Source organism: Salvelinus namaycush, chromosome 13 (genome assembly GCF_016432855.1).
Source record: "Salvelinus namaycush isolate Seneca chromosome 13, SaNama_1.0, whole genome shotgun sequence".
NCBI classification, from domain to species: domain Eukaryota; kingdom Metazoa; phylum Chordata; class Actinopteri; order Salmoniformes; family Salmonidae; genus Salvelinus; species Salvelinus namaycush.
The window spans coordinates 37,263,012-37,278,681 of record NC_052319.1 but is presented as its reverse complement, the minus strand read 5'-3'; the positions used below and the strand labels follow the sequence as shown (position 1 = coordinate 37,278,681).

Here is a 15,670-nt window from a genome sequence, read left to right as displayed (position 1 = left end):
GCTGCAGAATGCTATGGTTGCCATGCTGGTTAAGTGTGCCTTGAATTCTAAATAAATCACAGACAGTGTCACCAGCAAAGCTCCCCCACACCTTAACACCTACTCCTTCATGCTTCACGGTGGGAACCACACATGCAGAGATCATCTGTTCACCTACTCTGCGTTTTACAAAGACACGGCGGTTGGAACCAAAAATCTCAAATTTGGACTCATCAGCCCAAGCAAGTCTCTTCTTCTTATTGGTGTCCTTTAGTAGTGGTTTCTTTGCAGCAATTCGACCATGAAGGCCTGATTCACACAGTCTCCTCTGAACAGTTGATGTTGAGATGTGTCTGTTACTGTTTTGCTCTAGGTTTCCCACAGGCCTCACAATACTTGTCTGAAGGTCCCCCGGTACCAGTTGAAAATAATTATGGAAGTATATATGGAGACTGTTTAGTGCCAAAAATAAGGAGGAAATATATATATATATATAATGTCCTGATCTTTCTTCTATCTCTCAGATATAGGACGGACACTTCAGAACCAACTCTCTTTAGATGTTTTGGGGGACTGTCTGTTGTTCCATGTAGTGAATATGTTATTCAATGCGTTCGTATGGGTAGTAAGGCCCACTTTTTTTTAAATCAGATATTTTTATTGTTAAAGTAAGGCCCCCCCGGCTTAGACATAGCTTAGACTGTTATGGGTTATACAGTAGTAGGACAAATGATATTCTCAAATTCTCTCTCTCCCCTTGCCTCAGGTGGGATTCCCGGTGCCAAGATGACGGAGCGCTATGACTGCCACTACTGTAAGGAATCCCTGTTCGGGAAGAAGTACGTCCTGAGAGAGGAGAACCCATACTGTGTCAAATGCTACGAGAGCCTGTACTCAAACACCTGTGAGGACTGCAAGAAACCCATCGGCTGCAACACCAGGGTAGGAACACACACACACACACGTATGCATTGCACAACACGACACATACAAATAGGGATGAACCACTAGCACTGTCTCTCATTTTTTACCTTTCATCCAAGAACATTGTCAAAGCATGCTGTGTGATATAAAGACTGAAATTGTCCCTCTGATGCCTCCGTAGGACCTTTCCTATAAGGACCGCCACTGGCACGAGGAGTGTTTCCAGTGCTTCCAGTGTAAACGCTCTCTGGTGGACAAGCCCTTCTCCACCAAGGATGACCAGCTGCTCTGCACTGAGTGCTACTCCAATGAGTACTCCTCCAAGTGCCACGAGTGCAAGAAGACCATCATGCCTGGTGAGAACCTACACTCATCTAATCTACATATAGTAAACACACACACACACACACACAGGCATTTGCATGCACACGGACGTGCACACAGGCATGTACACAGACTAATCTTGGACTATCACAACGTACACAAACCTTCATAATGGTTGCAAACACAATTTAGTAGTAGTGCCAGTAGTAGTAGTACCGTAGTAGTAGTAGTACCAGTAGTAGCACCAATGGTAGTAGATCGTTTTGGATGATTCTAACTAATCTACGTCTTTAAATATCATAATTTCCATAATTCCTTGGGATGGTGCTTCTCTCAGATAAACAGACAGACAGTCAGTGTAACTCTACTCTGGTGAGGTCTGGGGGGCAGCAGAGCAGAAACACTGAATGTACTGTAGATACTGAATACATTTGCTCTAGATTTCCTTGAACACAACAATGCCCCTCTGTCCCCACTGTGTTTGTATACAAAGACCGAGAGATTGAAAAACAGCTTCTATCTCAAAGCCATTACACTGCTAAACAGCAATCACTAACTCAGAGAGGCTGCTACCTACATTGAGACCCAATCACTGGACACTTTAATAAATGGATCACTGGTCACTTTAAACAATGCCACTTTAAATAATGCCACTTTAATAATGTTTACATAGCTTACATACTCATATCACATACATGTATTTTATACCATCTACTGCACCTTGCCTATGCCGCTCGGCCATCGCTCATCCATATACTTATATGTACATATTCTCATTCACCCCTTTAGATTTGTGTGTATTAGGTTGTTGTTGGGGAATTGTTAGATTACTTTTTTGATTATTTCACCTTTATTTAACCAGGTAGGCTAGTTGAGAACAAGTTCTCATTTACAACTGCGACCTGGCCAAGATAAAGCAAAGCAGTTCGACACAAACAACAACACAGAGTTACACATGGAATAAACAAACATACAGTCAATAACACAATTGAAAAAAAGTCTATATACAGTGTGTGTAAATGAGGTAAAATAAGGGAGGTAAGGCAATAAATAGGCTATAGTGGCGAAATAATTACAATTTAGCAATTAAACACTGGAGTGATAGATGTGCAGAAGATGAATGAAGTAGTGATACTGGGGTGCAAAGGAGCAAAAATAAATAACAGTATCGGGATGAGGTAGTTGGATGGGCTATTTACAGATGGGCTATGTACAGGTGCAGTGATCTGTGAGCTGCTCTGACAGCTGGTGCTTAAAGTTAGTGAGGGAGATATGAGTCTCCAGCTTCAGTGATTTTTGCAATTCGTTCCAGTCATTGGCAGCATAGAACTGGAAGGAAAAGCGGTCAAAGGAAGAATTGGCTTTGGGGGTGACCAGTGAAATATACCTGCTGGAGCGTATGCTTCGGGTGGGTGCTGCTATGGTGACCAGTGAGCTGAGATAAGGCAGGGCTTTACCTAGCAAAGACTTATAGATGACCTGGAGCCAGTGGGATGGCGATGAATTTGAAGCGAGGGCCAGCCAACGAGAGCATACAGCTCGCAGTGGTGGGTAGTATTTGGGGCTTTGGTGACAAAACGGATGGCACTGTGATAGACTGCTTCCAATTTGCTGAGTAGAGTGTTGGAGGCTATTTTGTAAATGACATCGCCGAAGTCAAGGATCAACAGGATAGTCAGTTTTACTAGGGTATGTTTGGCAGCTTTGTTGTGAAATAGGAAGCCGATTCTAGATCTAATTTTGGATTGGAGATGCTTAACGTGAGTCTGAAAGGAGAGTTTACAGTCTAACCAGACACCTAGGTATTTGTAGTTGTCCACATATTCTGAGTCAGAACCATCCAGAGTAGTGATGCTGGACGGACGGGCAGGTGTGGGCAGCGATCGGTTGAAGAGCATGCATTTAGTTTTACGAGCATTTAAGAGCAGTTGGAGGCCACGGAAGAAGAGTTGTATGGCATTGAAGCTCGTCTGGAGGTTTGTTAACACAGTGTCCAAAGAAGGGCCAGATGTATACAGAATGGTGTCGTCTGCGTAGAGGTGGATCAGAGAATCACCAGCAGCAAGAGCGACATCATTGATGTATACAGAGAAAAGAGTCGGCCCGAGAATTGAAACCTGTGGCACCCCCATAAAGACTGCCAGAGGTCCGGACAACAGGCCCTCCAATTTGACACATTGAACTCTGTCTGAGAAGTAGTTGGTGAACCAGGCGAGGCAGTCATTTGAGAAACCAAGGCTGTTGAGTCTGTCGATAAGAATGTGGTGATTGACAGAGTCGAAAGCCTTGACCAGGTCGATGAATACAGCTGCACAGTATTGTCTCTTATCGATGGCGGTTATGATATCGTTTAGGACCTTTAGGACTTGTTAGATATTACAGCACTGTCAGAACTAGAAGCATAAGAATGTTGCTACACTCACATTAACATCTGCTAACCATGTGTATGTGACCAAAACAATTCTAATTTAATACATTTTTTAAAACCCAGGAAGTATTTTAGAGAGCAGCTCTGAGGGGGCAGACAGTGAGGGACTGTGTGTTACCCAAGGACTGAGTAGCATGTGTGTCCTCTTTCGCACTCTCCATTCTCTATACTTCTTAATTCCTTTACCCACCCATCCATCCCTCCTTCCTCGACTTTCCCCTCCCTCCCTCTCCCTCCCCTTCGTGCAGGCTCCAGGAAGATGGAGCATAAGGGTAACAGCTGGCATGAGACCTGCTTCACCTGCCAGCGTTGCCAGCAGCCCATCGGCACCAAGAGCTTCATCCCCAAGGAGAACCACAACTTCTGTGTGCCCTGCTACGAGAAACAGTTTGCCATGCAGTGTGTGCACTGCAAGAAGGTAGGTCTAAGGTCATAACCTTAGTGTAAATACTGTAGTATCTCTTCCTCCCTTTTTCTGTCCTCTAAAGTGGCGTATACATCAGAGAGATAGAAAACAGGGCTCTTTCTACAACTACTGAAAGACTGGCTGTGAATCTGGCAGGCCAAGACTCGAGCAAGAACGAGTAGAACTTTATATGTACACAAACGTCATCGGTATCCATTCATGTGGCAATTTATTGAATGGATCGCTTAACCGCTACAATCTGGTATCTGTTGGTGCCTGGTTTGTAGCACTTGGTTGGTGTGTATGTGCTTACTTGTGTGCAGTCACATTTGACCTAACTCTCTCTCTATAATAGCCCATCACTACTGGCGGGGTGACCTATCGCGACCAGCCCTGGCATAAGGACTGCTTCCTGTGCACCGGCTGCAAGCAGCAGCTGTCTGGCCAGCGCTTCACCTCCCGTGACGACTTTGCCTACTGCCTCAACTGTTTCTGCAACCTGTATGCCAAGAAGTGTACTTCCTGCACCACCCCCATCAGCGGTAAACTATCTATCCATCTGGGTGTGTTGCAGATACACATTTTCTGCTCAGGTCATGCACTGATTATCAGATCTTTACAACACGTGGAATAGTGCTTAGTGTATCAGGAACTTAAGGGAACATGATAGAACGATCCGATAATCTGTGCAGACCTGCGATGAAATTGTGTACCCGTCTCTAACAGAATGAGTCAGTCAGCCAGTTAGATACTCACTTTTAAATCAGTTCTATCTTGTAATCAGGAAGTCATTCACTTACTCACCCCATCACGCTGTACACTGTGGCCCTGTTTGAATCCCTACTAAAGTTCTCCACCTTTCCTCCTTCCCCAATCACTGATCTGTGTAATTGGATAAGAGAAAGCAAGGTACAGTATAACTGCTCTATGGTTCCCTGCATTTATGTTTTAGGATGCAGACACATCCTTCACCTTTTGATAACAGTATGTGTTCATCTCTCCCTGTCTCGCAGGTCTGGGTGGTAGTAAGTACATCTCGTTTGAAGAGCGTCAGTGGCACAACGACTGCTTCAACTGTAAGAAGTGCTCCGTCTCCCTGGTGGGCCGGGGTTTCCTCACCGAGCGTGACGACATCCTGTGCCCCGAGTGTGGCAAAGACATCTGATTGGCAGGCAGCGAGTGGCCGACACCTCTGATTGGATAGTAGCGAAACAACCAGGAAGTAACAACGGCCTATCAGAGCACAACTGAGTATCACTGTATATATATATACACACACAGTTGAAGTCGGAAGTTTACATACATCTTAGCCTAATACATTTAAACTAAATCCTAGTAAAGATTCCCTGTCTTAGGTCAGTTAGGATCACCGCTTTATTTTAATAATGTGAAATGTCAGACTAATGGTAGAGAGAATGATTTATTTCAGCTTTAATTTATTTCATCACATTCCTAGTGCTTCAGAAGTTTACATACACTCAATTAGTATTTGGTAGCATTGCCTTTAAATTGTTTAACTTGGGTCAAACAATTCGGGTATCCTTCCACAAGCTTCCCACAATAAGTTGGGTGAATTTTGGCCCATTCCTCCTGACAGAGCTGGTGTAACTGAGTCAGGTTTGTAGGCTTCCTTGCTCTCAAACGCTTTTTCAGTTCTGCCCACAAATTCAGTTCTGCCACTCCAATACCTTGACTTTGTTGTCCTTAAGCCAAATTTACCACAATTTTGGAAGTATGCTTAGGGTCATTGTACATTTAGAAGACCCATTTGCGACCAAGCTTTAACTTCCTGACTGATGTCTTGAGATGTTGCTTCAATATATCCACAATTTTCCTACCTCATGACGCCATCTATTTTGTGAAGGGCACCAGTCCCTCTTGCAGCAAAGCTGCCACCCCCGTGCTTCGCGGTTGGGATGGTGTTCTTCGGCTTGCAAGCCTCCCCCTTTTTCCTCCAAACATAGCAATGGTCATTATGGCCAAACAGTTCTATTTTTGTTTCATCAGACCAGAGGACATTTCTCCAAAATGTACGATCTTTGTCCCCATGTGCAGTTGCAAACCGTATTCTGGCTTTTTTATGGCAGTTTGGAGCAGTGGCTTCTTCCTTGCTGAACGGCCTTTCAGGTTATGTCGATATAGGACTCGTTTTACTGTGGATATAGATACTTTTGTACCTGTTTCCTCCAGCATCTTCACAAGGTCCTTTGTTGTTGTTCTTGGATTGATTTGCACTTTTCGCACCAAAGTACGTTCATCTCTAGGAGACGGAACACGTCTCCTTCATGAGCGGTATGACAGCTGTGTGGTCCCATGGTATTTATACTTGCGTACTATAGTTTGTACAGATAAACGTGGTACTTTCAGGCGTTTGGAAATTGCCCCCAAGGATGAACCAGACTTGTGGAGGTCTACATTCTTTTTCTGATGTCTTGGCTGATTTCTTTTGATTTTCCCATGATGTCAAGCAAAGAGGCACTGAGTTTGAAGGTAGGCCTTGAAATACATCCACAGGAACACATCCAATTGACTCAAATGATGTCAATTAGCCTATCAGAAGCTTCTAAAGACATGACATCATTTTCTGGGATTTTCTAAGCTGTTTAAAGGCACAGTCCACTTAGTGTAACAGTACTCTTCTTGCGTTGTGTACAATCAATCTTCGACACGAACTCCAACGTGTAGCACCAGTCATGGAGATTTATTCTGATAGGAACAGCACAAAATTGCACGTCATGCAATGCACGGCTCACCATCCAACTCTGCACTCACGCACGCTGGTTTGGTGCTTGTTCACTGGGCTGTAGTTACCAAAATAATACAATTACAATATACAATATAATATCTTTAACAATGTACCTGATAGGAACAGCACAAAATTGCACGTCATGCAATGCACGGCTCACCATCCAACTCTGCACTCACGCACTGTACAAAATATAGGAACCCCCCCCACCAGACACAGTAAGTTGCTAGCTAGTACTGGCGGGAATTCTTTACAACCAAAATGCACAACCAATATTCTCCAAAAAACACTGCATCTTATGTGTGATGTTCGAATAACATTTACAAACAAATTTATATAAATTGTACATTTAAATCATCACTTGGGAGTATAAAAATCACTTTTGATGTACAGTGCTTTGCAACCAACAACTTACCGCTGGTTTGGTGCTTGTTCACTGGGACGATTCTAACTGAAACATCCTCCCTCGTAAGCAAGCTACGCAAACCAGCCAATAAGATGCCATGTTGAGTAGGTGACGGCAAGACAAAACTAAAACCAAAAAACCATTGGCTTAACAATAAAGTGGCAAGGGGAATCACCAATAAAACCCTGTTACATTAGTGTATGTAAACTTCTGACCCACTGGAATTGTGATACAGTGAATTGTAAGTGAAATAATCTGTAAACAATTGTTGGAAAAATGTGTGTCATGCACAAAGTAGATGTCCTAACCGACTTGCCAAAACTATAGTTCGTTAACAAGAAATTTGTGGAGTGGTTGAAAAATTAGTTTTAATGACTCCAACCTAAGTGTATGTAAACTTCCGACTTCAACTGTATATATATATGACATATGAACACAAGATACTGGTCGCGTTCCCCTTCTCAGACGTCGCATGCCTCAACCAATGATTGGGTGCCACGTCATCGACTGGGCAGTCCGGCATCAGATTGCCTTAACATCATGTGGTTAGCTAATACGTAAAATACCTATCCGGGCGTTGCAAGATCTTGCATGCATCAGCAACGCCTGGGCAGAGGAACACACCCGTTATTAGGCTACTAACCCCATATATACTATACGAGTTCAAAAATATACATTATTATGTTTTTTGGAGTGCAACAGCAAATAATGCTTTCTGCATGCCCTGGCTTGATACATCACATAGTTTGAGGTTTTACGCATGAATGTCTGCTTTCATAATTATAAAGATTCAAATATTCAGAGTTGATGTATTTAAAGGAATATTTCACCTGAACTACACAATTATTGCAGTCATTGTGTAATTTGGGTGTCAAATACCTATAAGATTTTAAAGGCTATCTATCTACTGGTGTGTATGAGGGAGCATAAGTCCCAAAGTTGTGAAAATGTTAACTAACTCAAAGAAACAGGTTTACCGGGCATTTACACTGGTGCAAAGTTTGTAATGTTATTCAGATGGGAATAAAACAAAAGCTACAACTAAAAGAAAAAAAAACATTAACCAAAGTGTAAATAATGACAGTTTGGTATTAAAGCTCTGTTTATTATCACCCCCAACACATATACATTTGACTGACACTGGTGCAAATGCTTGGTAACCATGAGCCATGCCTATTAAGGTGAGAGCCAACAGACATGTCTCTTATCAGTAATTTTCCAAGGGCTCTGACAGGAAGTCAGTGTCTGAAGTCCAAATAAAGAAGTATAAAAATACACCAACTGCTGTACACCTTGTATGACTAAGGAAGTGACATGAAGTTAAGTGTTTCCTCTAGGATTTTTTTGAGCTGCGGTGGCAGAGTTAGAGGATGGGGTCCAACAAGGGGCAGTGGATGGGCACTTCCCCTATACATCTACATTATAGGAATGTAGTGACGGCTAAATACATTTGGGGAAAAGCTGAACAATGCCATTGAGTTGGTACAAGTTGCCCCTAACTGCTGGTCCTGGGTCAGGTATGCTTTGATGCCTTAATGGTTAAGAGTAGGATTCAAGGTTGGCTAATCTGATCATAGACCAGGAGCAAAGTCTTTCTCAGGCACTTGCAAATCATGCAGGACTGAGTCTCTGGCACCATCTAGGGGTTCACTTCCATTTAATTCAAATGCACCCCCACTCAAGGCAAGGCACACTAGCTAAACATCCCATTATAAATGCAAGTGTCACAGTACCAATACAATAAATCTGGAATCCTTAAATGGTGAAACAGCAAAGAAGTTCCTGCAAACAACAAAACACTGCTGCTGCCCCCCCCCCCCCCCAATATGTACTGCAATGAGTTTTACAATGACGATGCACCTCACCAACAATAACGGTGGTGGGGCGGCCAGTGGCAATGTTTCCCCCTACTGAGGATTCCATCTAAATCAGGATCAAAACCCAGAGAAATCCCTTACCCGTCATGCCCCACTGTGGATTTGGTACGGCCACACAGACGTACGAAGATGCATAACAACTTAGCATAGTTTTCCTATTAAGTTAAACACCATCAACCTCCTCAACTCAAGCTCTAACAGCACTGGAAGGCTGAACTCTAACTATTCTAAGAGGATTTCAGGTAGGTCACATCACAGAATTATAATGCATAGAGCAGAATTGAGGGTTAAACTGCTTATTCCACAAAATACTTATGAACATAGAAATATTGTGGTGCCACGTCTGCAGTAAGAGTCAGTAAAGTCCCAGGAGCAGAGTACTCACTGTAAGGACACTTGAGGGTCAGGTAAAGGGTCAGAGAGTAGTTCTGGGGTAAGGTAGGTAAATGAGGACTGATGTCACCACCCTAAAAATTTGAGTAGTTCTGTGATTGTCCTGACTCTGGCAGAGAATGCCCCAGTGTGAGGTGGCTCATCACTGCTCTATAGTGGAGTGGTGGGTCTCTCGGTACGGTCCAGGGTCAGGGCCATGTCACTTTCTGGATCTTTTTCTTTTCTTTGAGTTCACCCTGAGGAGACAGAGACAATCACCGACAACATTCACAGATCTGCTTCACTAATAACATCAACATTCCCAAACCTCTCCAAGTCAGTCAAATAGCCCATGAAAGCAGTCACCAACCCTGGTTCTGGAGAGCTACTGAATGTGAAAGCATTTGGTCCAGTGCAACTGTAAAAAACCTGTTTCATCTAAATCATCAGGGCCCTGATTATTATATATTATTTATAAACCGGGTGGTTTGAGCACTAAATGCTGATTGGATGAAAGCAGTGGTAAAGTAGATTGTATACGACGGGTATACAAAAATGTATCTGTACTGTTCTAATTACATTGGTAACCAGTTTATAATAGCAATAAGGCACCTCGGGGGTTTGTGGTATTTGGCCAATATCCAGACACTCCGCATTGCATCGTGCATAAGAACAGCCCTTAGCCAAGGTATATTGGCCATATACCACACCTCCTCGGGCCTTATTGCTTAAGTATACCATTAGCTGATTGCATTGTTTTGGTCGGAACTAAATCCTGCAGCTCTCCAGGACCACGGTTGGTGACCAGAAAATCATCTTTAGAAAAATATTTTGCATAGACCAGTAGATACTGAGGTTTCATACCGAGCTGTCTGCCTCCCGTTTGAGATTAACTGACTTGGGGGAGGAGGGGGGGCTCCCCAGACCCTTATTCCCAGTGGGACTCCTATGGGGGCCTCCCAGGCTGTGGGAAGACGAGGGGGTAGGGGTGGTGCTGGACAGCTTGCGTATGGGGCTGAAGAGGTTCATGGAGGGAGGGGGCTTGATTCTGTCTGTCATGCCAGACCCCGAGGTCTGACCCTCTGGCTTTTTCAGTCTGACGGGGCCACTTTTAGAGGAGCTGCCATCGAACACGATCAGAGGCCTCTTCCTGTTGTGGTCGTCACTGAAGCTGTAAGACAAAACAGGACACTGACTGAGGCTACAGTAGGAGTAAGGCAATTCCACAGTAAGGCAATTCCACAGTAACTCAGATTTATCCACTTCAAAATATATGCCCATCAAAAAAACAAACATTGAATTCAAAGTTTAACAAACCCATACAGCTCTATGCACAAGACTACTTTAAACAACGTACACAGTAAAAACAAACATCACCATTAGATTTACTCTGTTACTAAACTTGATCTGCACAGTTCCACCTGTAAATGGGGTTTTGCGAAGCATAGTCCTCGTGCCTAGAGTTGTATGGTTTGTTAACCTTTGAAATCAATGGTTTTTTGTTTGGTATCTGTGGCCATCAAACTGCAGAAAGACATTCTTTAATATCAGGCTGATTTCCTCAACTAAGAGTTGGTCCAGTAGCTACCATGTTTAGCAGCATGAAGCACACCCATGCACAAATACTCTGAGCAAAGTCTTGCATCACGCTCATCTCAATATGTACGGTTCTCAAATCTCCTTGTTCGAACGCTGAGTTTACCTTTAAATAAAGTCTGACTCAGCGGTATTTTTGTATTGTCAATGTAACAGAGTTAAAGGAAAAGTTATTTTTTTACAACCAAATCTCTATTTTTGATGTAAATGGCATGTTATAGATAGGTCCAGACACCTTGGTGATTTCACATTTTAGAGAAACATATCCTCACCCCACCTATGAGACTGTCCGCTGGCTGTGCTCTGTCGCGCTCGAGTCTGCTCCATCCTCTTTCCCCAGCGGTTGTTTGGCAGCGCTCTCTGCGGGAGGGGGATGACGTGCCGGAGGTAGAGAGCCGTGAGCTGGTCGCGGCTCCCATCGTATCCACTGGTTATCTTTTTCTGTCCAGGACAGGGGCCAAAACACGTGTTAGCTAGAGCCTCGTTAAAACCACTAGTTGACACTCATGAACTAGAGCAGGACCTAGCAAGCTGTTCAATAACAAAAGTTTTGCTACAGTGTGCTCTTAAGCAATAAGGCACCTCAGGGGTTTGTGGCCTATGGTCAATATACCACAGCTAAGGGCTGTTCTTATGCACAACGCAGAGTGCCTGGATAAAGCCCTTAGCCGTGGTATATTGGCCATACACCACAAACCCTTATTACTATTATAAACTGGCTACCAACATAATTAGAGCAGTAAAAATAAATGTGTCATACCCATGGTATACGGTCTGATATACCACAGCTGTCAGCCAGTCAGCAGTCAGGGCTCGAAACACCCAGTTTATAATGAATACACCCCAGGTACTCCCTTATCACCTGACGCATGCGCAAAAAACATAAATAAACTAAAACACGCCTGACTCTAAACAAACCATGATCCACGCATTTTAAAGCTGGTTTAATAATATTTTCCTGACGATATTTCCAACATGGCCTCTTTAGTGTTCTGACGCTGGTGCAAATAACTAGCTAAATCAGCGAACCATTTTGGCTACAATATAAGCTGGCTGACGTTAACTACCGGTGGCTAGCTAGCTGACTGGCTAATGTTAGCTAGCTGGGACCTAGCTGACTAGCGCAAAATCAACCCTCTCCTTGTTCAAATTCAGCCCTGATTCGTCTCTTACCTCATTCAGAACCAACTGGATAAACTCCTGAGACAGGAGCTCGGGGTGTAGTAAGAGATCTGCGTTAGAAGCTCCTCTATCCTGAGATGTGTCTTTCCCTTCACGTCCCATGTTGGTGGAGCGCGCCATCTTTGCCCTCTCGCCCCAGCATCCTCTACGTCTGGTTGTGACGTATTTCAGCTGTCCCATCAATCAGATACATAATCATAGTAGGGCTCAAATGGGCTACGTCTCAATCAATAATAATAGCTTCCTCTCCTTGTGTCTATGTATCATTGACTTTAAGTAAGCCAGTGATACACTTAATGTAAATACTTTATTTTAATGTTGCATAAAAAGGATCTGTAGGGATGTTTTCTCTGTCAGTTCTTGCAGCTCAGTGTGCTGAGACAATGAAGCAACCTTTGCTTGTCCCTTAGATCTAAAGCCTGTTTTGTGATATATTTAGGTCTTGCCTAAGGTTATTATGAGATAGGGTAAGGCAAACTTATGCTAGATCTGTGTCTAAAGGTCACTTCTACCTGGGCATCGATGTGTACATCTACTACATGGTGTGTACATAGTACACATCTTTCTTCGTTCATTCAAGCAGTAGAATTGAGATAATCACACCTTACGCAAAGTGTATGAGTTGACATGGTGTGCCCTAGATTTGAACTTCTCTCAGTAAACTGTTTAACCACGGTACATATGGAGATGCATTACCTACAGCATAGACTGTGTGTTCTGCTGTGGAAGATATGGGTCTTACACACATAAATACACTCCACAACCGACAATCAATAGAGGTCTTTAGTATCCCAGCAACACAGCCATTGTATTGACATTGTAGAGGCAGGGGATGGCTGTACGTGGTTTGTGTTCGACAACATGGTCTACCTTTGTCAACCAGCATGCCCAACATATATTTTAGTTCCAGTATTAGGTTTAAGGTACAATGCTAGCCTATTACAGTGTATGTAGACAACTTACAAGGGTTATAACTGTGTTTAACATGATTTGTTATCTTTCATTTCTACTCAGTCTATAGGCTACATATGCATAGTTGATGACATCAACACACCTGTTAATTGGATTGTTAGTTCATTCAATTAATCAATTATTCATTCACAGAAACACTTTTTTATACTGATCAACATTTCTTTACAATTTTATCCAACGTTTTCATTTACATACAGTATAATTAGACATATACAACAACCATCTGGGTAAACGATCACCAACAGTACTCAGCCAATTATACAAACACTATGGAAACGGTTAAATAGAAAACACTGTTCCCAGTTGTACATCATTTCTCGTCAGGTCTTTTTTTAGGAGAAGGGAAATAAAGACAGTCACACAAAGACTTTTGAGTGCCTCTGTTCATGGCTGTCCAGTGTCCACAGCACTTTAGACAAAACACAAGAATGTACTGTCCTCACCACTATTGCGCCAATGCAAATAATTTGTTAAAAGACAGCAACGTTTCAGCAGCAACCCGTCTATACTGCTGAAATGTTCATGTCTTAACAAATCGTATAGAGTATAGCAGGTCCTTTACACCAGTGGAGCACCCTGTAGCTTCAAGACCAGAGTTGGTGACCACTGCTTTCCACGGTTACCATGGCGTGTCCTCAGAGTGACCGTTAGTTCCACACAGCTGACTGGGTCTCACTGCACACGTAGATGTTACTGTCACACATCTGACTAGGTCTCACTGCACACATAGATGTTACTGTCACACAGCCAACTGGGTCTCACTGCACATGTAGATGTTACTGTCACACAGCCAACTGGGTCTCACTGCACACGTAGATGTTACTGTCACACAGCCGACTGGGTCTCACTGCACACGTAGATGTTACTGGGTCTCACCCTCCTGTGGCTCCGGCCCGGCACCCTGGGACACAGCCTGCAGCTCTTGGGCATGAACTCCAGACACGCCTCCCGGAACTTCCTGATCCTCCAGCAGTAGATGACTGGGTTAAACACGGTCTTCAGATAGCTGAGCCACAGAGCCCCCACACTGACCGGATAGAAGGCAGGGCTGAAGTAGAACCTCCGGCTGAACACGGCCAGCAAACTGACCACTGTGTGGGGCAGCCAGCACACAGAGAAGCCGATGAAGAGGATGAGGATGGTGGTGAAGGCCCGCGTCTTGAAGCTCATGTCCACATTGACCTGCGGGGGACGTTGCAGGCCAGTCAGGCCCAGCTTGCTGACCTGGTTGAGGACCGGGAGGCTGGCCTGGTCGGAGGTGTGGTTGTGGATGCGCAGGGCGTTGCGGCGGACCGTGTTGAGGATGCACAGGTAGGAGTAGAGCATGATGCCGAACGGCACAAAGAATACCGCCACTGCCAGCAGCACTGTGTAGCAGCGGTCGGCCAGCGACTCACTGTAGCCCAGCACGCACTGTGGCGCCCAGGCCCCCCCAATGCCCGTCACACCCGCCGCGCCCGCCCGCCAGCCGATCACAGACGGGAGCGCCACGCAGAGGGACAGCGCCCAGGAAGCGCCGATGAGTAGCTTAGCACGGTGTGGCGTCAGCTTGTCCTGCCGCTGGACGATGATGAGGAAACGGTCTACGCTGATGATGAGGAGGATGGACACGCCCTCCAGGACAAAGAGCCAATAGAGCATGACGGAAGCACGGCAGAACCCGCCCCCGAAGCGCCAGTCGGCGGTAGCCACGGTGACGGCAGTGAAGGGCATGCAGAGCAGCGAGAGCATGATGTCAGAGAATGCCAGCGTAGCGAGGAGCAGGTTGATGGCAGAACGCATGGCGGGCTTCTGGTAGACGATCAGACACACGATGGCGTTGCCCAGGAAACCGATGGCGATCATGAAGATCATGATAGCGGCCAGCATCACACGTAGGGTGACAGGCATGAGGGGACTAGTAGTCCCAACCCCTGGCGGCGGAGGCGGCGGTGGTGAAATCACCACCCCTTCCTCTTCTTCCAGCTCCATCAGGGGGGCACACCTAGCCAGCAGGCTGCCGTTGCAAAACGCCATGGCGATGGTTATCAGGCTAACAGTCAGTTCCACCCTGGATACACATCATTTTTCTTTAGTCTAAAGTTGTGTTGTCAAAGCTTCCTTGGTCAGTCACACGTCCTGGTCTCCTCATTCATGGCCAGGTCTGAAACAGAAGCAACATTTTACATGTCAAATACATGCTTGAACAAAAGCTGCATACAAAACCTGCATCCTAGAAACATTTGAGTGCAACATAGTTCCTTGAGAACAAAACAGACTGGACAGAAGGATTGCATATCCACTGATCATCAACATCCAGAAGGTCATCTAGTGAGGCCAACGTTCGTTATGGTGTTTTGTCCATGTGAATTTCTAGTAGTACTACGGGCTGTGGACAAGTAACTGAAGTCCATACTTGTAGCGTTAGAGTTGTTGTTGTTTTCTACACCGGGGAAGCCCACACAAACAGGAGGGAAGC

General features: G+C 44.6%; 3 protein-coding genes across 3 annotated transcripts; 1 reads left to right on the top strand and 2 right to left on the bottom strand.

Annotated features, from left to right (window-relative positions):
- Positions 1–751: 751 nt before the first annotated feature.
- On the top strand, positions 752–5,329 carry fhl2a (four and a half LIM domains 2a). The gene is made up of 5 exons (XM_039006474.1): positions 752–921; positions 1,085–1,259; positions 3,904–4,073; positions 4,417–4,603; positions 5,075–5,329. Exons 1-5 carry the CDS (start codon positions 766–768, stop codon positions 5,224–5,226), a joined length of 840 nt encoding a protein of 279 aa, XP_038862402.1. The 5' UTR covers positions 752–765; the 3' UTR covers positions 5,227–5,329.
- Positions 5,330–8,294: 2,965 nt separating this feature from the next.
- Positions 8,295–12,369, bottom strand: c13h2orf49 (chromosome 13 C2orf49 homolog). Its single transcript, XM_039007204.1, has 4 exons — positions 12,232–12,369; positions 11,336–11,499; positions 10,327–10,633; positions 8,295–9,719 (listed from the first exon to the last, which is right to left on the bottom strand). The coding sequence occupies exons 1-4, from the start codon at positions 12,358–12,360 to the stop codon at positions 9,672–9,674; spliced, it is 648 nt and encodes a 215-aa protein (XP_038863132.1). The 5' UTR covers positions 12,361–12,369; the 3' UTR covers positions 8,295–9,671.
- A 1,668-nt stretch (positions 12,370–14,037) lies between these two features.
- On the bottom strand, positions 14,038–15,228 carry gpr45 (G protein-coupled receptor 45). Its single transcript, XM_039006594.1, has one exon. It carries the CDS (start codon positions 15,226–15,228, stop codon positions 14,038–14,040), a length of 1,191 nt encoding a protein of 396 aa, XP_038862522.1.
- Between the last annotated feature and the right edge of the window lie 442 nt (positions 15,229–15,670).